The sequence below is a fragment of the Prionailurus viverrinus genome, chromosome F2 (assembly GCF_022837055.1).
Source record: "Prionailurus viverrinus isolate Anna chromosome F2, UM_Priviv_1.0, whole genome shotgun sequence".
NCBI lineage: Eukaryota > Metazoa > Chordata > Mammalia > Carnivora > Felidae > Prionailurus > Prionailurus viverrinus.
This window is the reverse complement of record NC_062578.1, coordinates 22129620-22156628: the sequence shown is the minus strand read 5'-3', so window position 1 is coordinate 22156628 and position 27009 is coordinate 22129620. Positions and strand designations below refer to the sequence as shown.

Genomic DNA, 27009 nt, shown 5'->3' with positions numbered 1-27009 from the left:
AGGAAAATACAAGCGAAAAGAAAGTATGGACAGCAGAAATGAATATGAAGCTGGTGGTCAGGCGATACTACAAAATACAAAGTATAGTGGGTTGTGTGCTAGTAAAAGTGGATCTGAGCTTCTGAATGGTCTAGGGAGAGAGAAACATAATCAACTACAAACTTACTGTTGGGCTCATGAAATATAAACCAAGAGAAGAAGCCATTCATGTTCGCAGGACTAGAAGATTCTCAGAAAGGGAGCCCTGCATGGCATAATGACCAAGGTCCTTAACCACAGCCCTAAAACAAGAGCCAGCCCTTGCTTCCTGGTGAGATTTTCTGATGTGATCCACAGAAACTCTGGAGATGCCCATCTAAATGACTGACTACGTTGTGTCCCTTCTGAGTGTGGTATTAGAATTCCAGAAAATAGCTTTCTTTCAACTATCCCTTAATCACTTGTATGTTATTCAGGCCAGGTTATATATTTTTACCACTTGATTTTTTTTCTTCACTCTCCCAGAGAGTAGGAAAACAGAATAAAAATAATTTTAGAATAGCTTTCTGAATATTTAAATTTACAAATATGTTCTAATGTGGTTGTTAGATGTTTTGGAGAAAAAAAATACATATTCCTATAAGATGTCATGATTGGACCAAAAAGAGAATAAAAATAAGTTAACACTCAAGCCAAGAATTTAGAAAAAGAGCCCCAAATAAAACAAAACTGTAATAAAGGAATAAAGTTGAAAACAAAAATTAATGGCTTTTGGGAAAAAGCCATTATCATTATATCATTATCATTTTATGATAAGTCAAGAGTTGTTTCTTTGAAAATGATGATAAAATAGGGGCGCCTGGGTGGCGCAGTCGGTTAAGCGTCCGACTTCAGCCAGGTCACGATCTTGCGGTCCGTGAGTTCGAGCCCCGCGTCAGGCTCTGGGCTGATGGCTCAGAGCCTGGAGCCTGTTTCCAATTCTGTGTCTCCCTCTCTCTCTGCCCCTCCCCCGTTCATGCTCTGTCTCTCTCTGTCCCAAAAATAAATAAACGTTGAAAAAAAAAATTTTAAAAAAAAGAAAATGATGATAAAATAGAGCTGTTTTTGGGAAGTCTGAATAAAACAGAAAAAGATAAAATGCAAATAACAGAGGACTTTATTTGGATATGATGGAGAATTTTAAGATGATAAAAGATCACTGTGCATAATCCTATTCTAAAAATGGATGAGTAGCTGAAAGGAATTGAAATTTAGAAATTAATTTAAAAATTAAAGACCTGTAGAGAACTATAAAAAAGTTTTAAAAATGCATTATTAAGCTCTGGAGCCAACTAATTTATAAGCTTTTGTAGATTTTACAAGTTCTTTCAAACTTTCAGGGAAAAGTTTCCATTTCAAGTAACTGTTTTATATCACTGGAGAAGAGCGAAAACCTCCAGATTAATTTTAAGAAGGAAAAGTAATAATAATTCCAAAATTTGACAGTTTTCCTCAAAAGAAAAATAGAGACCAGTTTTACCTGTAAATAAACATAGATGCAAAATCTTAAAAATACTAGCAAATTGATTGAAATAGTTAAGAGTAACACATAGTACCATGTTGGCCTTATCCAGGGAACGTACAGATAGTTCAGTATCGGATGATAGCACATCAGTTGAGCTGAACCAGACCAAGTGTGTAATTACATCCATTTGTTTATTTTTAAATGGATAAAAATTTGTCTATAAGGTATTCTTACAAATTTGTGAGGAAAAGAGAGTGCTCTACAGAAGATTGGCAAGGGACACATGAAGTTTAATTAATTTCTCTAATAATGAAAAAGAAACCCATTAAAACAATGAGATCATTTTTTCGTCTCCTAAATTGGAAGGACGAAACAACCTTGTTGACGTTCAGGGTTAGAGAAATTTTGATGAATCAGAGAATTTCATTCACTGTGAATATGAATATTTTTGATTTACCAATTCCAATTCTTGGAATACATTCCAAGGATATAATTAAAGCTATTACTGATTTTAATGCTAGTGTTACATACATATATATATATCGATATAGAAACATATCTATGTATATCTATCGATCTATCTATAGATATATATCGGAGAAAACTGAGAAAAAAAGTTTAGTAATAGAGATTTTATTGTATAAACTTTTGTGTATCCAAAAATGGAATATGTACTTAATAAAATCATAGTTTTAAAGAATGTCATTAAGTAAAATCTTTTTAAGCAGTGTGATTACACAGTATACACGTAATTACTTGTGCAAAGAAATAAGACAAATGTCTCCTAAAATGTAAACCAACACTGTTCCTCAAAGGTAAGTTTCCAGGTAATATTAGCCTCTTCACACTATTCTGCTTTTTCAAATTCTTTACTTTTGTGAAAATAAAAGGCACTTAAAACTGAAGTTCATTGATGTATTAAAAAATGATAGTTGAAAATGATGGACTCAGATCAAGATAACATTAGATTCGGTTCTTCTATTGTCCTTTTAGCAGAGTATTTCCATTAATGAAAATACTTGATTTTCATAGTTTAACAAGAGTGCTGGTCTTACCACTTATAAATTTTACATAAGTGAGAGGAAAGAATCTGGGAAATATTATCACTTTATTAACATAAAGAATTGAGCATGGATATAGAAGTCATGGTAATGTTTTAAACATTTCATTAATTCCATTGAAAAATGTGTTGACTTTAGTTTGGAGTATAAGGATTGATTATGTTTATGTCCACATTGTTACTTCATCTTTGGAAATATAAAATGTCTCTAGTTCATTATCCTAGCCTACTTCCAAAATTACTTTCGTGCCTAAATTTCATAGTCTACGAAGCTTTTCTATGTAGTGTTGCCGAGAATAATGAAATGGTCTGGGAGAGGCATTTAATTCTTGTCTGTCCTTGTGATTTGAGGTTTAACTTGTGTCGTTTGACTTTTTTCTTTGACTCCAGTTAAATAAAGGAGCTAAGCCATGTAAGGCAAATAAATGGGGATGTTTCCCTATTCATCAGGCTGCATTCTCAGGTGCCAAAAAATGCATGGAAATAATATTAAAGTTTGGTGAGTAGAGGCTTTCATACATTATATATTGTAAAGAATCCTATTCTGGTGGATGCTATTAATTTGAAAAATATTTAATAGAGTTTATACACCTGCTTCTATATAAATCTAAATGTCCTTTTTTTCCCTAAAATTCCTCTTATTTATTTATAATAATTGTTGTCTTGAATTGTTTTCTTCTAAAGGTGAGGAACATGGATATAGCAGAGAGTCTCATATTAACTTTGTGAATAATGCAAAAGCTAGTCCCCTCCACATGGCGGTTCAAAGTGGTGACTTGGAAATGATTAAAATGTGCTTGGACAATGGCGCACAGTTGGATCTGATGGAAGTAATTGTTCATATTCTACATGCTACTTTTATTTAGAATTGTCATAAATTAGGTTCCAAAATGCTTTATAACTCCTTTACATTTAATTTAGATTGAAGTAGGTATTATTTTTTGCTGCTCATGTAGAAACAGAACAAGAAAACATCCCAAATTTCAGCCTAGCCAAAGAATTTTAAGAGCTACCCAAAACAATTGCAAATGCAAATACAGTACAGGTAATGATACTGATAATGACGGTAGAGATACTGAGATGTTAAGAGCTATCAGACTGCATGGAAACAAAATTGCTAGCCATGATTCTTATATCGATGCTTGATTTTGTTGACTTGCGAAGAAAAAACCCAGAGCTGAATTTAGGTTATATCCTTAAATTTGGACTTAAATATTGGTTCTGGTATTAAACCTCTTTGCAGAATGGAAAGTGCACACCCCTTCACTTTGCTGCCACCCAGGGAGCCACTGAGATTGTTAAATTGATGATATCTTCCTATTCTGGTAGCAGTGATATCGTCAATGCAGTGGATGGAAATCAGGAGACACTCCTTCACAGGCAAGTTTCCTACCTATCATTGTGTGTACACATTTTCAGTCTTCATGTATTAAATTGTACGCTGCCAGAAAAAGTTAGTGTTATAGTAACAGATTCTATAGTTCAGAAGAAAATAACATAAAGATTCTGTGTTTCAGCTGGAATTTCTGTGTTCCTCTAAAATTAGAGCATTAAATAGATTTTCATAAAATAAAATTTCCAGTGGCATGTTCTGGATCATTTCTCAGGCCAGCGGAATAGGCTCAAGATGAATTCTCTGTATGCACAGGAGGTCAACAGACATGTCCTTTCCAAGCCTTTTTCTAATCTGTTTCACTGCGTCATATGTGTCTTCTCATGTTTATTAGAGATAATGGAGCAGATACATAGGGGTGTTCCACTTTTCGCACCCCATTACCCTTTCCACTCACCCTCACAATTACAAATGTTTTCAAAGCATCCAGTTTTAGGAAATGGTCACCAAGCACCAAACAAGATAAATGTGTGTGTGTGGTTTTTTGTTTTTTTGTTTTTTTGTTTTTTTTTTTTTTGAGGCTTAACAGAAATACACATCAGAAAAAAAAAAGCATCTGAAACTGTAGGCTTACTAGATGGTAGGATGGGAAACAGGCAGTGTGGACTGAGTTCAATTCCTTTTGGAAGACAAGGATTAAATGCTTCCTGTGTGAGTGAAAGAGGTAGGCAAGATGAGTCTTCCCTTTCTCTCTTTATGTCTTTGTCTCTTTCTTTCTCTCTCTCTCTCTCTCTCTCTCTCTCTCTCTCTCTCGCACACACTGTGAGTATGCAGAAGCCCTGAATGGCAGGAAAGAGCTGAGTATTCCCAATAGGTAACTGGACCAGGAAATCTACACTATCCCTCAGGGACAAAGAAACTCTGGCTACCAATAGAAGATCTAGTTCTCAACTAGGGAGGTGGATATGAATGTCCACATTAGTAAAAGCACCAGCCACAATGAGCTATGTGCGAATGGAAAGAACCTCCCACTTAGGATGTGTTTGCAAAGTAAAATTTCATAGCAATGAGGAAAATTTATAGAGGACAGCAAGATCAACGAAAGGGTAATTTGCTTCCAAGGAGATAGAAATAATAGAGCAAGCTGAAAATAATTTGAAAATAAGGCTATTTAAGATGTTCAGAAATTTAAAGGAAGGAATAATCAACTATGTGAAAATAAGTAGATTAAGATGACAGATTATTAAAAACAAATTGGCATTTGGAATAAAAGACTGGTGATATGAAATGGCTGATCAGAACAAAAACAAAAGATAGATTGACGTCCACACTGGAGAGTCTCAAATTGCTGCCCCTTAGAATCATGGGGGTAGTTTATAAAGTCCTCATGCCAGTTCATATCCCAGATTACATCAGATGCTTCACGATGGTCTTAGGAACTTTTTAAAACTCTGTGACTATTTCCAGGTTATATCCAATTTAGAACCCCAATGATCTGGATATAGTGAAAATGTGTGCATTTAGATCACAGCTTTAATGTACAAGTATGCATAAGAAGGAATTATTTAAGGAAAAAATCCATTCACCTTACCCATAAGTGTCTTTAGCCTGGTGACTACTCTAGTTGGACATACTCACCTTGGATTGGCTGTAGATTTCTTGGACCAATTCAGTCCAATTCTAATTAACCTAATACTGATTTAGAATCCTGGAATATCCTTCTAATAGCCAGTGACATTTGGAGTTTATCTTGAACTTCAAAGGAAGGTTTGTTCTTTGGGCTAGAATTCTTTTTTTTACCACAGTGCAAAGACCTCGGTACATTATTCTGGCTGAAACAATAAGCTTTGGAGTAAGGGGAATGGGGTGCCAGCCCTACCTGGCTACGTAACATTTGGCAAATCATTTACCTCTCCAAGCCTCAATGCTAACATCTACTGAGAATGTGCATTTTTAATGAACTCCCAGGTGGTGCCAGTGCTGCTGGTCTGCAGCCCACACTTCGAGTAGCAAAGCTCTAGACTGGGGGGAGGGGGGGGTACAAGAACAAATCATATGGGGCTCATAATGTTATTATTCATTTCCCTTCAATTACTAAACAGGTTTAATGCAATTTAAATATAAAACAACCTCTTGTGAATTTGGGGTGAGAACTGACAAACTGATTCTGAAATTTATATATGAGGCTAAGAACTGATGAAATAATCTTAAATAGGGACAAAGAAATTATATTTTCATACGAAACATAAGCTTTCAATTATTAGCATTAACATTTGCTATGGAGGCACTTTAGATTGAAAACTTTGGTTTGCTTTATTAATGTCATTTTGTGACTGGCTATGACATAATGCCACAATGACTTCAATTCTTCCCATAATTTGTTTTTGGCTTCATAAAACCTTAGGAAAGCTAATGCTTTGTTAACTTTGGTGAAGAGAGGGCATTTTGAATGTTGCAGGTGAATTGTAGGTGCACCTTGCATGCAACTGTTTTTTCCCCCATGATCACAGTGATAACAGCCTGTTCTTTTGTCGTTTACTTTAAGCTCTTAGGACAGATGTTACTACTCACTTCACATGTTCAAGATGATTTGATGAGGACATAACCACTTTACTAAAAGATGAGGAAGAAAATATTGTGATGTGTTTGAACTTTCTCGATTACTATTACTTTGAAAATATTACCCTAAATCACAATCAATTATAAATTTTGAAAGGCTATTGATTTTCTAGCATTTTATTATGTTGTTAAGTGATAATGTAAATAAACTTTTTGAGTATAGTATAGCTTTATTTTATATATTTATATCAGTAGTACTTTAATATGCTTATCATTCTCTTTTTGCAGAGCCTCATTATTTGATCACCATGAACTGGCAGACTACTTAATTTCAGTGGTAACTATTCCATAGACAGTTTTTTGTTTTATTACTATTTACAGTTAGAAAATCATATAATTACATAATGGATTTTCAAAACTAAGCCAAATTTTGTTGCTTATCAGCAAAAAAAGTTTACAAAAAGATGACTGACACATTTACAAATAGAGTATGTTGTATACGAATCCATAATGGCCGGACTTCATTACCACCAAGTTGGGCAGAAACTGTACCCGTGTTTTTAGTGTTGGGAGTTGGTGGGTACATAGCAAGGACAGTTCTGTGAAGCAGTCCTCGAGGAGTGTTAGGCTTCACAGCTCTGCTGACTCTTCATGTACAAGCAGCTTGGAGAGGGACACAGGACAGGCAATACACGTCACCTTCCACATTCTCCGTAAGCTTCCACCCTGGCTGCCTCAGCGCCGTCTTTCCAAGGATGGAAACTGAGAAAAATACTGTCCAGAGTTTGTTACAACTGAAAGCACACAATCTTTTTCATTCTAAGAGGTGTACTCAGTTGACTTTCGAGTTAAATTTTAACAAGTCATTTACACAGATGACTGTATGATGTATGTATTTAAGCCCCACCATATCAACAATGAATGTAGTTCCATTTGTCGTGTTCCTCAGGCGTTTGTTGTCAATAGCAACTATTGAAATTGTGATATTTACATAGAGGAATCCTGGAAAGATTCATTATATGCCATAGTTTTGTCATGCGTGGTTTTCTGCAAACACAGCTGTGTCTTTGCTTGGCAAGAGAACTGTGGCAGGAGCTCACTAACCAATATCAGGCTTTCAAAGGGGGTGCTGGTGCTGTCATCATCTGTATTTATTGGTCCCCAAAGAACAGGGAAATATCCAGAGTCGGAGTTTAAGCTATTTTATCCCTGTCCAAGAGACAGAATTCTTCCCATGAATTTTTTTTAAGCTTTTGTTTCTGGTCCTGCAAAATATTATAACCATAACACATAATGTTAAATATTGACTTATTAATTTAAAATCTATCTGTACGATATGATTTTTAAGTATACATTTTATCAGATATTTGACTAAAATTTTACTTTAGGATCTGAATTACTTCAGTTATTTAAGTTCATCTATTTTAGATGAAGTAGATTTTTTTTTTAATTTTTTTTCAACGTTTATTTATTTTTGGGACAGAGAGAGACAGAGCATGAATGGGGGAGGGACAGAGAGAGAGGGAGACACAGAATCGGAAACAGGCTCCAGGCTCTGAGCCATCAGCCCAGAGCCCGACGCGGGGCTCGAACTCGCGGACCGCAAGATCGTGACCTGGCTGAAGTCGGACGCTTAACCGACTGCACCACCCAGGCGCCCCTGAAGTAGATTTTTTTAAGTGAACTATTTCTTGTGAATGTTTTAAAAATCCTATATGCAGTAAATATGGATGATTTTTTATCATGGATATTAAAAAAAATTTTTTTAATGTTTCTTTTTGAGAGAGTGTGAGTGAGGGAGGGCCAGAGAGAGAAGGAGACACAGAATCCTAAGCAGGCTCTAGGCTCCCAGCTGTCAGTACAGAGTTGGATGTGGGGCTTGGAACCCACCAACCGTGAGATGGTTACCTGAGCCAAAGTCGGACACTTAACTGACTGACCCACCCAGGCGCCCCTATCATGGATATTTAAAAATGTTTTCTTACATTGAGAACTAAACTATTGGTATAGGTCAGAGGATTTTAGTTTTATGATTTCGGTAATAACATTGATCTATCACCAGATGTCAAAAGGTTAACACGTGGGGATAATTTGTTGTTGAAATTATAAAAGAATGCCTTGATTTCTGATGCTACAAGATATGAATTCTAGGGAGATTTCAAGTAGTTATATAGTTATACATTTGAATGCTAGCCATATATGGACACTTTATTTCAATGAATTAACATTATTTACAGATTGCAGTTTGTAAGCTAATTTGTTCATAAACTCTTTATTTTAGGGAGCAGATATCAATAGCACTGATTCGGAAGGACGTTCTCCACTTATATTAGCAACTGCTTCTGCATCTTGGAATATTGTAAATTTGCTACTGTCTAAAGGTACCATGAGGGACCAGGCCAAGCTTTACAACTACTACTTAATTTGATATTAAACATTTATTAACCACTTATCATGTGCCAGGCATTGGACCAGGTGCTGTGAATACAGAGATAAATAGAACACTTGCCCTGTCTAGGAAAATTTAAGTTCAGTAAGGGAGTGACCCTTAAAAAGATAATTTCGAACAATAATAGATGACATTTATAAAGCAAGTTTTATGTTGTGTGCATGCTGCTGAACATTTTATCTACATTCTCTCAATGATTAATCCTGTGATGTAGGTACTGCAACTGTCTCCACTGTAGGTACTACCTGATGTAAAGATAACAAAGAAGATAACTACTGTCCCTTTTTTTCTTGATATCTAATCTCTCCATCTTTATATTTTATGCTTTAAAAAGGTGAGATCTACATTAATTAATGCAACAAATCATAGATTCTCTACCCCCCCCCACACACATACATACATACATACGCAGTAAGGTAAATCCATTTTAAATACAGTTTTCTTTTATAAATAAAGTTCCCTGTAAGCTAATGGTTGACAAAGTTTTAAGTAAAAAATCTTTGATTTTCTTAAACTGAAAATCAACCATAGGTCATGCTTTAAATAAATGAGTAGAAGTTATATTTATGTTTTTATAGGTGCCCATGTAGATATAAAAGATCACCTTGGACGTAATTTTTTGCATTTGACTGTACAGCAACCTCATGGATTAAAAAATCTGCAACCTGAGTTTATGCAGGTAATGGATATATATGTGGATTTACATAAAGCAAGTTGGGTTTAGGTAAAAGATATATATGTGGATGTCCATAAACTGAGTTAGGTAAAATGATTTTGCTTATGGTTTTTATTATTAAGTCTCATTTTGGAATTTAAAAATTATTTTAAAGTAAAAATTCCATATTTTAATATTTACAACATGATGGTGATAATTATGATAATAAATTTCATTGGGGTTGAATTTTTCAAGTTAGAGAGGTTTCCTATATGCCCCATCTGTTTTTTCTTAAGTTTATTATTTGTTTTGAGAGAGAGAGCATGCATGGAAGGGGCAAGAGAGAGGAAGAGAGAGAGGATCCCAAGCAGGCTCTTCATCGTCAGCATGGAGCCCAGATGTGGGGCTCTAACCCACAAACCGTGAGATCACGCCCTGGGCCAAAGTCAAGATTTGAACGCTTAACTGACTGAGCCACCCAGGTGCCCTCTCTATATCCCCATCTATAATTTAGCTTTCCATCAGTATTTTAACTATTACAAATTACATATCAGTGGAAAAGCCAAGTATGGGAGTGAATTCAATCATCAATTAAGAAAAACTATTTGGGGTGCTTCGGTGGCTCAGTCAGTTAAGCGTCTGACTCTTGATTTTGGTTCAGATGATGATCTCACGGTTTTTGGAATCCAGCCCTGCCTGGGGCTCTGCACTGACAATGCGAAGCCTGCTTAGGATTCTTCTCTCCCTCTCTCCCTCCCTCTCCCCCCCCACCGGCGCCTGCCTCTCTCTCTCTCTCTCTCTCTCTCTCTCTCTCTCTCCTTTCCCCACTCATGCTTACATGCACTCTCTCTGTCTCAAAATAAATGAATAAGCATTAAAAAAAAAAAACTATTCAACATATTTCACTTGACAGGTTGAAACATTATCTCTGTATTTATATTCACCAGCTAATACTTATCAAGTGACTATTAGGTGTATCTGAAGTTCACCATATTTTTATAATAAAAAGATTTTTAACATTGTCAGAGTCTTTAATTGAGAATAAAAATCCTTGTAGTTGCATGTTTAAAAGTAAAAATGTTTTGGGGCGCCTGGGTGGCGCAGTCGGTTAAGCATCCGACTTCAGCCAGGTCACGATCTCGCGCTCCGTGAGTTCGAGCCCGGCGTCAGGCTCTGGGCTGATGGCTCGGAGCCTGGAGCCTGTTTCCGATTCTGTGTCTCCCTCTCTCTCTGCCCCTCCCCGTTCATGCTCTGTCTCTCTCTGTCCCAAAAATAAATAAAACGTTGGAAAAAAAATTAAAAAAAAAAAAAAGTAAAAATGTTTATTGATTGGACTAAGTGCTCATTTTCCATTCATTTTTTAATTTAATATTCATATAAAAATAAAGTAAACCTAATTTTTAACATCTCCTTCCTTTTGTCTAATGGAACACATTAGCATTAAGTTCTTAAGTGTTATTTGGGACAAAAAAGTGAAAGGAGGGCTGAAGAGGGTGGCCTGTAGCGATGCTGGATTGAACAAGTTAAGTACACATCTTATTCTTAGGACTTTGCATAACCTTTAATATGGAAGTCTACATTTCAGGGAGACAGAGCATGCACCATCATCCAAATTAATTTTACTCTAGTACCTTTGAGTTACTTATATTTTTGCCCTCAAGGTGTACATATTGACCATTGGAAAATTCTGTCCTACAAGATAGTTTAAAAACACTACATGAGCTTGAGAACAGTTATATTTAGAATATTAATTTTTTCCATAGATGCAACATATTAAAAAGCTGGTAATGGATGAAGATGATGACGGGTGTACTCCTCTACATTATGCATGTAGACACGGGATTCCTATCTCTGTAGATAACCTCCTTGACTTTAATGTGTCCATTCATTCCAAAAGCAAAGATAAGAAATCACCCTTACATTTTGCAGCCAGGTAAGGGTCCATTTACCTTGACCCTGTGAGCGTGCCTTCTTTCTGTTTAGTATTTACTTTGAAAATATGAAACCTAATTTTTTCAAGTTACGGGCGTATCAACACCTGTCAGAGGCTTCTGCAAGATATGAATGACACGAGGCTTTTGAATGAAGGTGACCTCCATGGAATGACGCCTTTGCACCTGGCTGCAAAAAATGGGCATGATAAGGTAGTTCAACTTCTTCTGAAAAAAGGTGCATTATTTCTCAGGTAAGGATATCTGACCAGAATATTTATGTATTTTTAATTAGCCATTTTTGGCTGTTTTTCTATTTTATTCTGAATTATGATATCTAACTTTCTCACTAAGTGCTTTTGTCCATCTTATTTAATTCTCAGAACCTAGATGATTTTTCATATGTTGAACAGGACATCAGTTTTATTTCTAATTGACAATGACATCAAGGTTTATAGATTTGAAGACTTCATTTGAGTTCACAGAATAAGTGGCTTGGTGCAAAGTAGTTTGAGACACAGTTCTTCATATTTTGCTTTGTCATGCTACTATCCTTTTATGCAGATACATGTATACACACACCCCATACAAATTCAAAGACTTTTTCATTCTGTCTGATGAACGATGGAGGTGAAAATCTCTTTATGCTACAACACGAAACATGAAGAATTCCTGAATTTCATTATACTTAAGTCTAACACAAGGAGCAAAAACAAATTAAAAATAATTAAACATAATTAGAAGATAGCATAATTAAATGACATCTTTGTAAAAAGCCAAGTTTTATAGAAGTGTGGTGAGCTATCTTTTAATTTTACCAATGTGGAAGCAAAGAGCTCATTAGGCTAATGTTCAGAAACACACTTCTGTATCAGAGCACCAGTCCTGCAAGGTAGGGCTGCAGCTGAGAAGTGAATGCTCTGCTCAGTTCCTTTCTGCCTTCAGCAGACATGCATGGGGGACCCCAAATGGATCCAGGCCAGACACTTGTTGCTTAAGTGCCTCACAACTGAAATGGCGAGGTGGCCCTTGCAACCTAAAATAGGTGCTCACTAGCACTAAAATTAAGTTGTTTCAGGATCTCATACTTTTTTTTTTCCAATCTGTAATTTGGAAGGATGACAAGGCTTCATTGTATTTACATCTTGAATTTCTGTGAGAGAAAGGATGTTTTCTAAAGGGATTAATAAGCGTCTTTGAGAGCACTGGAGGAATGATCTTTTCAGTCCTGAAGTCTTAGAAACAGAAGTAGCATTAAGCTAAGCATCTTAAGGCCGTGTATTGTAAAATGTTATTAGCAGCAGCAGCAATTAGTGGCCGTGAAGACTAATAACCACCATCGTGGAAAAGTTTTGATACAATATTCAACGAAAGAATAAAACAAGATTTAAAATAGTGTGTATAAGTACATTATAGTCTTGAAAAATGTGTTTTTTCAAGTTTTACCCACCCACAGATGTTTGATGTGTTTATATACTTTTATATGTTAATCTACTAAATTAAAAAATATATGTGAATCACATTATTGGAAGATTACTTAAGACCATTAGTCTTTTTTTTTTTTAATTTTTTTTTTTTCAACGTTTATTTATTTTTGGGACAGAGAGAGACAGAGCATGAACGGGGGAGGGGCAGAGAGAGAGGGAGACACAGAATCGGAAACAGGCTCCAGGCTCTGAGCCATCAGCCCAGAGCCTGACGCGGGGCTCGAACTCACGGACCGCGAGATCGTGACCTGGCTGAAGTCGGACGCTTAACCGACTGTGCCACCCAGGCGCCCCAAGACCATTAGTCTTGAAATTAGCTCATTTTTAGAAATATGTAATATATACTTAGTTGCTAGAACTCAGATATGCATTTATTTTTTGTACTCATCAGACTCCCCTTTCAAATTGGTGGCATTCCTTCCCAAGATTCATCTGAGAAGTGAATGAACAGTTCTTTCTTAACTCTTAACAGTGACCACAGTGGCTGGACTGCTTTGCATCATGCTTCCTTGGGTGGGTACACTCAGACCATGAAGGTTATTCTTGACACTAACATGAAGTGCACAGATCAGCTAGATGAAGAAGGGGTATGTACTGTGTTCTCCATACCTACCCAAAGTCTTGGCATTGAAGAAACTTCCAAAATTGCACGAAAGCATCCTTTCCAGACATTTTAATTCCTTCCTTGCTGCATTCATAGTCTTTTGTTGGGTTCTTACTCTGCAGACGCTAAGTGAGGAATGAGTAAGAGGGGAACAGAATAAGGAGAATGCCAACAGGTGGGTGCATGTTGAGGACACCTCTTGGGTCTCGCAGAGAGTCTACAGGCCCACGTAGATTGATGAAAAAAATTTCAGTACTCCCTGGTGAACTGAGAAAAATGAAGAGGTCCGGGGTATGTTTTCATATAGCTAAGTGTATTTGATTTGAAAGACTATCCTTTATTCTGCTATAATATACTTTCTCTTTTTATGGAGAGTATTAAAATTCACATTCTTTCATGAAATGATAGAGGTAGAAGGTTGTTATTGCTTTTTAAGATGTCTTTATGTGTCAAATTAAAGATTGGCAACCTTAGAGCAATTCCTGATTTTTAAAAAATTTCACCAGACTACAAAAAGCCAACATCTGGAAATCATTGCTCTACTAAGACAAGAAACCTCTTAGAAGTATTCTGTGTTCACTCCAACATCTTTACTCTGAAAGTCTGTCATTTGTCCTTGCAGAATCATCCCAATATAAAAACAAAGTAAAACAAACCACTTGGAATTGCTTGTGCGCATACACACACACACACACACACACACACACACACCCCGTGTGTGAACTAGAAACTCCTTATTTGATGCTTGACTCTGAGCATTGGTTTTAAATTTTACATATTTTGGTATTAAATAGTTGGGTTTGTCAGTAATTTATTTTAAGCAGTTCAAAGATGAAAGCAGTACGATAGCCAAAGGATGACTAGCCATTGTCACTGGATTTTCTGTGTCCTGTTCTCTCTGAAAGAACACAGCACTGCACTTTGCTGCAAGGGAAGGCCATGCCAAAGCCGTCGCACTTCTTTTGAGTTATGATGCTGACATCGTCCTGAACAAGCAGCAGGCCTCCTTTTTGCATGTTGCAATTCACAATAAGAGGAAGGACGTGGTTCTTACGACCATCAAGAACAAAAGGTATGCTTTCTTCCTATCCCACTGTCATTTCGTGTCCTCTGGCACGAGGGATGATTTATAACCTGAAAGGAAACAGAAAAAGAATAAGTTTCAGCTGTTAATCAACATTTCTTAAACATCAGTTGTTGACATAAAGTTTTTAATGTACTCTTTGGGTAATAACGGACATGTTACTGAACTCTGTGGTTTTTGGTTTCCATTTCTAAATCGTGGGAGCATAGATCACCTTCATAACACTCATGTGACACTCATGGGGTTCGGGCATGGGTAGTATCTGGCACTATGGTCATTGTCTAGCACACTATTCCCTGCTCAACCTGAATCTGCCAACACTCTCTTGCCAATACGAATGTGGAAACCGGATGTTGGTGAAAATCCTCTGCGGGGTATATCCAGGTTGTTACTAGGGCCATCGACTGGAATTTCCCTTAACACATAACCTTTTGTGGTTGTGGGTTTTTATGCCATATTTTAAGGAGTTCTAATGATAAAGTTGGAGGGTAGTTTGTCCTAGTTTTTGTACATAAACTTTTCTGTATAATCACAGATATGCTCAAGGGCCCCGTATCACCCAGTTGTGGACACAGAGGTGAGCCATTTCATATTCGAGACAGATAAGCCTGTGTTTTTAAGCATGGGCAATCTCAAGACCCACCCGTCACCAATGATTATTCCTTTGAAACGCTAGCCAATGCAAGTGTGCAACCAGAAGTTTGCCACTGATTATGCAGATGTTCTAGATGCATTTTACTGATACTGTTAACAGAAAGTTTGGTACTTTTTGGAAATAGTCTCCTATGACGTAGATAGGATCTTGGAGATAAATGGTCTCTTCTTTACTTCCTGTTGGAGATTTATTTCCTCCTTGGTATCAAAAGCACCTTCTTATCGTGTCCAAACAAATGGCAGGGAAGAAGAGAGCAGACTCTGTAATCTCCTGGCAGAATCCATGCTTCTTAACGTTCTTGACACATGTTATTTTGTAGTTTAATTCAACATTATATATATACACGGATTACCCATTAAATATCACGTGTTCAGGCGCGCCGGGGCGGGGGTGGGGGGGGCTCAGTTGGGTGTCCGACTTCGGCTCAGATCATGATCTCACAGCTCGTGGGTTTGAGCCTGCTTCGGATTCTGTGTCTCCCTCTTTCTCTGCCCCTTCTCTGCTCACACTCTGTGTCTCTCTCTCTCTCTCTCAAAAATAAATAAACATTAGAAAAAATAAAAAAAATATATCATGTTCAGTACTATGTTGCTGTTGTATATATGTGAATGTGAGTATCTCTACCCAGCATGACCAGCTCATACTATTTCATGATTTCAGGAGAAAAGAAGGTAAAAGCTTACCTTTTTAAGAAGGAATTTAGAGAAAAAGAACAGTGATTATATCCATCCTAGAATTTTCCCACATTTCTAATTTCCACTAATGGACAAGGACCCTATTAATGGTTTGATCTTGATTCGTGAACTATTGGTTCCATTGGAACAATTTCAGGTTTCTCCTAAAGGTATAATCTTCAATTTCAACTGGCATCTTTGTGGTGTAGAACAGAAGGATTATGACTTGTGATTCTTTTATTACTATCACCATTGTTTTTTGTTTTGTTTTGTTTTGCTTTTTAATAGATGGGAAGAATGCCTTAAGGTTTTTAGTCATTATTCTCCAAGCAATAAATGTCCAGTTATGGAAATGGTAGAATACCTCCCTGAATGCATGAAGGTAAGCTCTCCAGACAAAACTGATTCTGGGTATATGCTTGGCATATAATATAATATGAGGATTTATTGCTGTAATCACAATGTAAATGTAATTTTCATTTTTATTTTTTATTTTTTTTTATTTTTTATTTTTTAAATTTATTTTTGGGACAGAGAGAGACAGAGCATGAACAGGGGAGGGGCAGAGAGAGAGGGAGACAGAATCGGAAACAGGCTCCAGGCTCTGAGCCATCAGCCCAGAGCCTGATACGGGGCTCGAACTCACGGACCGCGAGATCGTGACCTGGCTGAAGTCGGACGCTTAACCGACTGCGCCACCCAGGCGCCCCTGTAATTTTCATTTTTAAAGTAAAGTTTCTAACAATAGGCTATTGATCAGAGAAGTTAGCCAACAAGTGTTTACTTGAATTAAAGAATGATGTTAGTTTTTATATGGAATATAGGAAAATATGGTCAACATTTTTTTATTAGAATAATCCAAATCGAGAACAGAGACTACTAATGGTGGTTGCTGGTGGAATACAGCCTCCAGGTAGTTTTTTGGGGGCACATATGTTATTGTTTCAAATCTGCGTTAGTTGTTAATATTTAAAACCAGTATGCCTCTCTTAAGGATCCACATATCTGGCTTCCTGTAAAAATCAGATCTGGTGAGGCAGAAACTTCCGGGCAAGTAGCAGCTGCTTCCTTGAGATAGGGCAAGCACTCTCCCATTTGATACATCCCACCTCTTCCTTTTTTTTTTTTTTTTTTTTTAATGCGATTTATTATCAAATTGGCTAACATACAGTGAGTACAATATGTTCTTGGTTTTGGGGGTAGATTCCCATGGTTCATTGCTTACATACAACACCCAGTGCTCATCCCAACAAATGCCGTCCTCCATGCCCGTCACCCATTTTCCCCTCTCCCCCACCCCCCAGTCAGTCCTCACTTTGTTCTCTGTATTTAAGAGTCTCTTATGTTTTGCCTCCCTCCCTCCCTATTTGTAACTATTTTTCCCCCTTCCCTTCCCCCTTAAGTTTCTCAAGTTCCACATATGAGTGAAAACATATATGTCTTTCTCTGACTGACTTAGCATAATACCTTCCAGTTTCATCCACATTGCTGCAAATGGCATGATGTCATTCTTTCTCATTGACAAATAGTATTCCATTGTATGTATAAACTACATCTTCTTTATCCATTCATTAGTTGATGAACATTTAGGCTCTTTCCATAATTTGGCTACTGTTGAAAGTGTGGCTATAAACATTGGGGTACATGTGCCCCTATGAATCAGCACTCCTGTATCCTTTGGATAAATTCCTAGCAATGCTATTGCTGGGTCATAGGGTAGATCTATTTTTAATTTTTTGAGGAACCTCCACACTGTTTTCCAGAGCGGCTGCACCAGTTTGCATTCCCACCAACAGTGCAAGAGGGTTCCCGTTTCTGCACATCCTTGTCAGCATCTGTTGTTTCCTGAGTTGTTAATTTTAGCCACTCTGACTGGTGTGAGGTGGTATCTCAGTGTGATTTTGATTTGTATTTCCCTGGTGATGAGTGACATTGAGTATCTTTTCATGTGTCTGTTGGCCATCTGGATTTCTTCTTTGGAAAAGTGTCTATTCATGTTTTCCGCCCATTTCTTCACTGGATTATTTGTTTTTCGGGTGTTGAGTTTGGTAAGTTCTTTATAGATTTTGGATACTAACCCTTTATCTGATATGTCATTTGCAAATATCTTTTCCCATTCTGTCAGTTGCCTTTTAGTTTTGTTGATCATTTCCTTTGCAGTGAAGCAGCTTTTTATCTTGATGAGGTCCCAGTAATTCATTTTTGCTTCTAATTCCCTTACCTTTGGAAATATGTCAAGCAAGACATATTTGCTTGTGGCTGAGGTCAAAGAGGTTAGAGATTGGATCTTTCTCCATCCTGTTCCATGGTTTTCCTCTCGTCCAGATACAGTCCTATGCTTCCCCAGCTTCTCCTTCTCTTCCCTTTGTCTCTCCGCAGAAGGGGATCCCTCCCCTCCTTGCCTACGCAGCCTGTTTTCTCTCTCCCACAGTCATACACCTATGGCCCACCAGCTTGTCCTGGTGGGTCCTTAGGGACGTCTCTGTCCCTCTGCAGCCCAGACTCTTGGAATTCAAAGTCCTTTGGCCTCAACACTTCTGTGTTTGAGGGGCGAGGGAACTTCGGGTCCCCCTACTTCTCCACCATTGGCCCGCGAGTCCCACCTCTTCCTTTTGTATACTCCGTCTAATGCCTACCGTTCATTGCCGTGTATTGTCATTTTGGTGCAGCTGCTCTCCTTGTAGCCGAGAGATATTTCTCTATGTATGAATTTACCCAAGTTGTAAAGACAGAAACCAGCCCGAGGAGAGACAACATTTCAAAAACAGTGGAAAAGAGCTCTTAATGCTGGCACAGTTCATTCATTTACACTACCCCCTGGCTTCTGTGGGCCTCCAAGTGTGTGATTCTCTGTGCTGGATTGAACATATACCCAGCATGTAACTGACTTTGACTACAAGAGAAACACCCATGAACTGATGAGCATGTGCGTGTTTAAGGATGCAGGTAAAAACCTCCTGAGAAGGTTGATATTTGAAGATTGGGACAAAGAATAATCAAAAAAAAAAAAAAAGATGCCTTTGGCTGTCATTCAGAGGGAAAATATATTCAAATATGGAGGAGGCAGTGAGACATAGTAAGACAGGGGCACAGGGACAAAATTAGAGCCTGATGGTCCTGGGTTTTGGTCCTGGCTCTTGCTACTGCTTTAGGTGAGTCATTTCCTCCCTGAACTTCATTTTCTGCTTCATCTCCAAACAAGTGACGCTGATACTGATCTTACAAAGTGATTACAAAAAGTAGAGGCAAGATATATGAAGTATTCAGGAGGGTGCTTGTCATACCTTGTACAACCTACTGTTATACTGCTTGTGTGGTTGGTTATTAGTACTACAGCTACTCACACTTAACTGTTTTTACTTGTCAGTAAGCACTTAGTATGTGCTAAGTACTTCACATGCTTTTTTTTGGAGCCTGTCCAGTTCATAGGTTAGCATTTCAAGTACTTAAATTCATCAAAGGGAACATAAATATTCAGGATTGAAAATGATCTCAGAATTACTCAATAATTCTAGTTGTTGGAATCTGTCCTAATGAACAGAGATACAGATTTACATATAGTAATATTTTATGTAGCATTAATAACAGTAAAAAAAATATGTTAGAAATACATATGGAAAACATGGAAAGGAACTTAAAAGATTACACCAAAATGTTAATAAGAATTACCACAATTGTGGGATTATGATTAGTTTTTCTTTTCTTTACATGATTATATATTTTCTAGTTCATTTTTGATAATTTTCTTGCATTTTAGTATTGTGAATTTGTCCTTAAATAACTTTTAGTTTAGCCTCACATCATACACTTGAGTAATTTACATAGTCCCTCCCCATGTTTCCACCTTCCTTTCTGTAGCTTATGCTGATTATTAATTACAAAGGTCTCAAACAGTCTCAGACCTGCTTCTCTGGTTCTGCCTTGCACAGCACTACTGACTAGTTTTGTCCTTATTTCTTAGGGTGCTTTTTATGATCCTTAGTATCACTGCCTGGTCACCAACAGAGACTGAAAAAAAAAATTTTTTTTAACGTTTATTTATTTTTGAGACAGAGACAGAGCATGAACGGGGGAGGGTCAGAGAGAGGGAGACACAGAATCTGAAACAGGCTCCAGGCTCTGAGCTGTCAGCACAGAGCCTGACGCCGGGCTCGAACTCACGGACTGCGAGATCATGACCTGAGCCAAAGTCGGCCGCTTAACCGACTGAGCCACCCAGGCGCCCCGAGACTGAAAATTTTTTAAGTCCCTCCGGGTGTTTGAGACTACCAGCAGGACAGGGGTGCCCTCCCAATGGGGCCTGGGTCCCTGTTTCTCTCCTTCATGAAGGGGTGCTGTCCAGTCCTCTACCCTTGCTTCTTGCAGGTGGGGTTGACCAGATGCCCAGGAGTTTTGGGGGACACACTGGTGGAATCATCTGGAGCTTTTTGTGTCCAGATTCTTCTCCAGGAGAACAATCTGAGCAGTATTCCTTTCTTGGGATGATGAATTTGGGCACCAGAAAGGTGCCAGCACACAGATTGGGGGTGACTGAAATAGTTTATGTTAACAGGGACCCCACAAAAACATTTATCCCTACATGTCCTAGAGGTAGCTGTAATGATCCCTTAAGTGTTCTCCCCTTTTCTCAAGCACCTGAAGGGCGTTCAATATTTCTTCATTTAACCTCTGTCCTTCAGTATGCTGTTCATGCTGCTCTGGGCAAATACTTTGTCAGTGTTGTTCAGCAAGTGAGGACAGAAACCAACACAGCACTCCATGCTGGAGCAGTATAGAAGATGAGATATAGATGGAGCAAAGGAACCCTTTATAAGCTATATATTCTGTAGAAGGCCAGAAGGACATCAACTCTTGGGTAAAACTCACAAAATATTTTTGACTCAAATTTTAGTAAATGTGATTTCATTCTTAGGCATATTTTTCAGAATCACTAGGTATTTCTGAGGCATGTGGTAGTAGTTGAAAACTTTATATTTTAAACTTTGTTCCTGAATGGCATGGATTATAGTTTATCTTTGAAGTACCAGAAATAAAGGAAAGGGAGAGGGGGGTGTCTTGGGTATAATTTTTGAAATGGGATCAAATCCCATCTCTCATTTCGTTTTCTGACCAATGTCGTAGCCATGTTTTCTCTCTTAAAGGTCCTTTTAGATTGTTGCATGATGCCCTCCAAAAGAGACAAGTCCTGCCAAGACTATTATGTAAGTTTGTTTTATCATGGTCATTGAAAGTTTATTATAATTCTTTAATGAATACTAAAAACAATGTTACTAGAGTTCCACAGTCTCAGAAGATGGTAATTACTGTCTTCATTTGTTATATGATTATATCCTCTGCTTGTGAGAGAATTTTTCCTTGGTTTCCCCCCAATATTTTAATTGTTTCTAATAGCATTATTTAGGGTTGTTTCTAGTCTTTGTATTTTTTTGGGTAGTACTAACCTGAAGAATGAAATTCCAAAGATCTGAGTGATCTTTTGAGAATTCATCTTCTTCCATGACTGTGGGTTATAGAAGGTTACGTAACAGCCTTTCAGGATATTTTTTTTTTAATTAAGATGAAATAACAATCTACATTTCTTCAGACCAAATGACTCAATTTTATTTGAAATATTTAATTTTCAGAAGAATGGTAGACTTATGTATTTGATTTGTCAAGACCTGCTTTAGGGTGTATACTAGATTGTTAATGTTTTAAAAATTGTGTCTTCTACAGATTGAGTATAATTTCAGGTATCTTCAGTGTCCATTAGAATTTACCAAGAAAGTAACACCTGCACAGGATGTTACATATGAGCCTCTTACAACCCTCAACGTAAGTCCAGTGTTTTCACTATCTAGGTAGTTTCTACATGGGTTCTGTGTTTTGGTGTATTTCCAGAGAGAGGCCTGGAGAGAATTCCACGTTTACAGTTTGATGTCTCTCTCTGCCATGTGTCCTAATCCTTTACTTTTCAGTGAAGAAAGCAGTCATTTTCCACGGATCCTTTACTTTAGTCCCCTTAAAGTTCTACACTCTTAATCACTTTAGTTCTAATGGTCATGTCAAACCTGCCTCATTCAAAATCCAATAAACCATGGACAACATAGGCTGACAGTCAGTGCTTACTCCCTGACTCCATCCATCTAAATATAGACCTATATATTTAAGAGTTTTCTCCATGCAAGCCACAGGAAAATGTAGGGGCGACATTTTACAATCACAGATTCTAAGTTCAGTCTAAGGGGATCCACGGTAAACTCTGACCTTTCAGAAGCTCTTTGATGCTTCTGGAGGAGTGATCCCAATCTTAAAGCAGGCCTAGCATGCACAGTATGGACCCCAATTGCCCGAGAGACTTAAGACCAAACCAGCTCTTACTCCAAAGTGGATTTTACATTTCTAGCAGATGGGACAATAAAAGCCATGCAAGATGATCCACTGCAGTCTAAATCAGGGGTCTCCAACTCAAATACATAACTGCAGAGGAAAGATGTAACTGATGAGTGGGCTCCTTGTCTAAAGGGAGAGCAGCTAGCAGCATCAACAGATTGGTGCCATGTGGGATTGGCGGCCCAGCCCTGTACACACTGGCAACAAATTAACCCAGTTGCAAGCAAAAGAAAACCTATTTGAAAGTGATTTCCAAATTGTGGTCTAGGGTCTAGATCTGTGTTGTCTAATACAGTAAACGCTAGCCATGTGTGACTACTTAAAATTCAAAGTTTATTTCTTCATTTGCAGTACCCACATTGCAAGCGCTCAGTAGACTATGTGCCTTGTGGCTCTCATATTGAACAGCACAAATAGAGGACATTTCCATCGCAGAAACTTCTATTGGACAGCACTGGTCTAGACCAATTGGGAATTTTTATTCACTTTAAATGAATTCATTTCTCTACATGGGAGCCTTTGATAGAGACCATGGTACCAACCATCACCTTAAGTGATATCTAGAAGGCTTACTGAGTACTTGGAGTGGGAGGGATGCAGAGTCCTATGGATTTTATGCCCACAAGGTTGACAGTGGAAACTAACCTCACACTGGCTCTATGCAAAACATTTTAGCTCTGCTGGAGTATGTCATGTTTTGTAGTTGTTATTTTAGTTCAGACTGAATAACAAAGTCACCTAAAAGTAACTATACTATAGCTCTACTTAGAATTTTTGTGTGTATATGTGGAGGTTTTTAAATTATAATTTGAAGAACAGTCAATACTTCTACCAGAGTTTGTTTCCACCAGCAGAGTAAGGAGGAAATAAAACTTTGTAGCTTCTAAGAGGAAATAGGCTTTGTATACTATAGACTCAGAATAATTTATATGACACAGGTTTGCTTGAATAAATACACCTCACTTAGTGGTTGACTTTTGGCATAATTGAATAATGCCTTAATAACATAACAAATCTCTCATTATATCTGAGCTGAGTGGGGTTCTTCTGGAAGGAGAGCTGGTCTGCGATAGGAAATTATTGTGCACAGAAGTCTGAGAGACTGGATGGACCTGTCAGTGCTTAGATTCAGGAAAGACAGAAACCAGTCCCTTGGGCCACTCCCTGAACAATTAGAACATTCCACATATCGTTTTCCTCTTCAGGTGGAAGCCAGGAGTTGGGGATTTTCTCTTGATCTCATTGTTCTGTGCTGGGAGAGGGGCTATGGCAAGTAAATGCCATGAATATTCCTACTGTTTTTGATGTGGTTCTTCTTGGCTACAGGTTCACTTGGGGTACAGGAACCTCTTAACTGGTTTCTGTATTTCTCACAAAGGCAATTGGTCCAGGTATTAAGTTGTGATATGTCTTGTCTCCATGGGCATAGATGGTCCAGGACTTCCTATTCCACCATCTTGCTGATGTCACTTCCTCTGTGTATTTCTTGAATAATTAAAAATTGTTTTTAAAATAGATACTAGTAGTTCCCAATAATTCATGAAAACTTAATCCACAAGCTAATTTAATGACTATGTGTACTCTACTATTTAAAATCCTTCTAGAGAGATAAGCCTGAGTTTCTTCAAGGAAAGAATGAGTGTAGCTCTTGCTCGTTTATTTTTAATATCCTTTCCAGTTGTAACTTTGTGTAAGATTAAAGTGCTTATTCTATCTCAACTGGTAAGAAATTGAAAGAGACAAAATGAATCAAGTAAGTGCATTTATATAAAATGGTTCTAGCTTGTGGTTTTTTAAAAATACATTCCTGATATAATTTTTGATTTTTCAAATTTTCATAAAGTGTTATTTTTATAATATTAAAGTTATAAAACCAGCAAACAAAAAACTTAGTTTGTACTTAATAGTTTAATATGATTTATTTTTATTATTCTCAGGCAATGGTACAACATAACCGCATAGAGCTTCTCAATCATCCTGTATGTAAAGAATATTTACTTATGAAATGGTGGGTATTAAGCAGTATGTATGTATGTATGTATGTATTTTTTTTAAGTTTATTTTTGAAAGAGAGAGCGAGTGAGCAAGTAGGGGAGAGGCAGAGAGAAAATCCCAAGCAGGCTCTGCACTGTCAGCATGGAGCCTGATGTGGGGCTTGAACCATGCAATCATGACCTGATCTAAAACCAACAGTGAGATACTTAATCACCTGAGCCATCCAGGTGCTCCAAGTAGTATTTCTTTTTAATAATTTAAAGTCTCTTAAATAATATGTTTTCGATTTTTTTAAGTTTATTGATTTATTTTGAGAGAGAGTGGTGTGGGGCAGGGGGAATCCCCTGTCCACACTGTCAGAGCAGAGTCCTAGATGGGGCTCAAACCTGTGAACTGTGATGTGATGTGAGATCATGATGTGAGCCAAAACCAAGGGTTGGACACCTAACCAACTGAGCTACCCAGATGCCCCTGGACTTTATTATATTAATGTGTTACACTTTGAAAAAGAAATGTGTCAAAGGCAAATGTTTTGGTATTAAGAATGCTGATGTTGTTTATTTTCGACATTAAATGAAATATTTAGGAGGTAGAAACCCTTGTGTGAGATATGAAGAAGCATTCCTGGGCCTTGCAGTTTAGTGGACAGTAAAGTGAGAGGGGTACCTGGGAAGAACAATCAACGTGGAAGTCAGAAAATATGAGCTAAAGTCTCTGTTCTTCCGTTAATTGGTGAGATATTTTAAGTAAGTCATGATTTCCTGGGAAGTTGAGATTCTTTTCTGAAAATGAAAAAAGGTGAATTTGAAGATCTTGGTTCTAAAGTTCAATGAATTTACCAAATAGATTTCTGAGAGAGATTATAACTACCTTTTCCACAGGCTATCTTAAGTAAGTATTTTTTGTTGAGATTGTAATTTATTTTTGTAGGTTGGCTTATGGGTTTAGAGCCCATATTATGAACCTAGGATCTTACTGTCTTGGTCTCCTGCCTATGACCTTTCTTGTTGTCAGTATAAAGCCAGGTATGGCTTTCAACTCAACTGGAATCATCAATGAAACTAGTGATCATTCAGAAATATTAGACACCAAGGTATTTTTGATTGGTCATCATATTTCAAATTTTTAAAATAAAAGATTATTACAAGTGTGTTTTTTTCCTCAGAAATGCTAACCCCATAGTAAATCTGAAATATTAAGGCTTTTATTATTATGGACTGTATGATTCATATGTGAACAATTTTTCCTAAGATCTTTTGTGAAATGCGAGGGAATATAAATAATTTGGTCAATAAATGAGTTTGTAAATTAATTTAAAGGAATTGACATATGAGATAGTAGCTTTAATACTGAAGTATATATATACTACTTTAAAATATGTCTACAATAAAGCAGATTTATGGCTGTCTGGGATTTTAGGAAGAGGGGGTCATTCTTAATGGATGCATGGCTTCTATTTGGGAGTGATAGAAAAAAAGTTATAGAGCTAGATGATGATAGATGGTGGCGATGGTTGCATAATATAGTAAATGTACTTCATGCCACAGAATTATACACTTTGAAATGTAAATGTACATGTAAAATGTAAAACTTTTAAAATGGTAAATTTTATTGTATTTTACCATAGTAAAACAAATTTTACATAGGTCTACAGATTCATACTCTTTTAGAGTTCATTTGGTGATTTTTGAACCTCTTAGGACATTATGAAATGAGTATGTGTCTTTATATTGGTATCAGTAATTTTCTGTTTAAAGCAAATATAATGGTACATAGAAATGAAGTAGAAGAAAATTAAATATTTAATAGTGGAAATTATGCAAAAGCAAAAGTGTTTTATTTGCTATCTTTCATAACTGTTTTACACATTTTTGTTTCAGAATTCCTATTCTATAAAAGTTTGTATGATTTTAGTTTTTTTATCAAGTATATTTGGATATTGCAAAGAAGTGGTCCAAATTTTCCAACAGGTACATGATACATTTTATATCTCTAAAGTTGCAAATATTTTAATATGCAGAACATAAGTTGCTAAACTATTACTGAACAATATATGTCAGAATAAAATCACATAACTTGACCAATGTATAGATTGGAAGTACCAAACATAAACTTTTCAAACTGTAGAAATCACATGATTTTAGACAAGATTCTTGCATCGGATGGTGCCTATTTGATAAATCTGAAGTAGAGATGTTCTAGTTCTACTAGTCTGTATGAGTCTGTCTACAAATGAACTTATGAATGACTTTTCTGTATTTTCTCTATCAGTTTGATATTTTGCTAACATGATAGCTGGATTTTGAATTAGGTACTTTTGAATATAACTATTTATAAAGAACTTACTTGGCCCATGGTTCCATTTCAAATGGGTCTTTTATTTTTTTTTTAATTTTTTTTTTTCAACGTTTTTTATTTATTTTTGGGACAGAGCAAGACAGAGCATGAGCAGGGGAGGGGCAGAGAGAGAGGGAGACACAGAATCGGAAACAGGCTCCAGGCTCTGAGCCATCAGCCCAGAGCCTGATGTGGGGCTCAAACTCACGGACCGCGAGATCGTGACCTGGCTGAAGTCGGACGCTTAACTGACTGCGCCACCCAGGCGCCCCTCAAATGGGTCTTTTAATTCCTTTCTTAATAAGAATGCTTTTCTTTACTGGATAAAATT

General features: G+C 37.1%; 1 protein-coding gene across 2 annotated transcripts in view; it reads left to right on the top strand.

Annotated features, from left to right (window-relative positions):
• The window catches only part of TRPA1 (transient receptor potential cation channel subfamily A member 1), a 56030-nt gene that overhangs the window by 14645 nt on the left and 14376 nt on the right, over nt 1-27009 (top strand). For both annotated transcript variants that reach the window (XM_047842532.1, XM_047842531.1), the window contains exons 5-20: nt 2934-3042; nt 3228-3373; nt 3787-3923; nt 6724-6772; nt 8717-8816; nt 9463-9563; nt 11303-11472; nt 11560-11724; nt 13430-13544; nt 14467-14633; nt 16263-16356; nt 21116-21175; nt 21690-21788; nt 24284-24354; nt 25272-25434; nt 26222-26311. In XM_047842532.1, the coding sequence (XP_047698488.1) occupies nt 2934-3042; nt 3228-3373; nt 3787-3923; nt 6724-6772; nt 8717-8816; nt 9463-9563; nt 11303-11472; nt 11560-11724; nt 13430-13544; nt 14467-14633; nt 16263-16356; nt 21116-21175; nt 21690-21788; nt 24284-24354; nt 25272-25434; nt 26222-26311 (1836 nt within the window). The remainder of the gene's footprint in view (nt 1-2933; nt 3043-3227; nt 3374-3786; nt 3924-6723; nt 6773-8716; nt 8817-9462; nt 9564-11302; nt 11473-11559; nt 11725-13429; nt 13545-14466; nt 14634-16262; nt 16357-21115; nt 21176-21689; nt 21789-24283; nt 24355-25271; nt 25435-26221; nt 26312-27009) is intronic.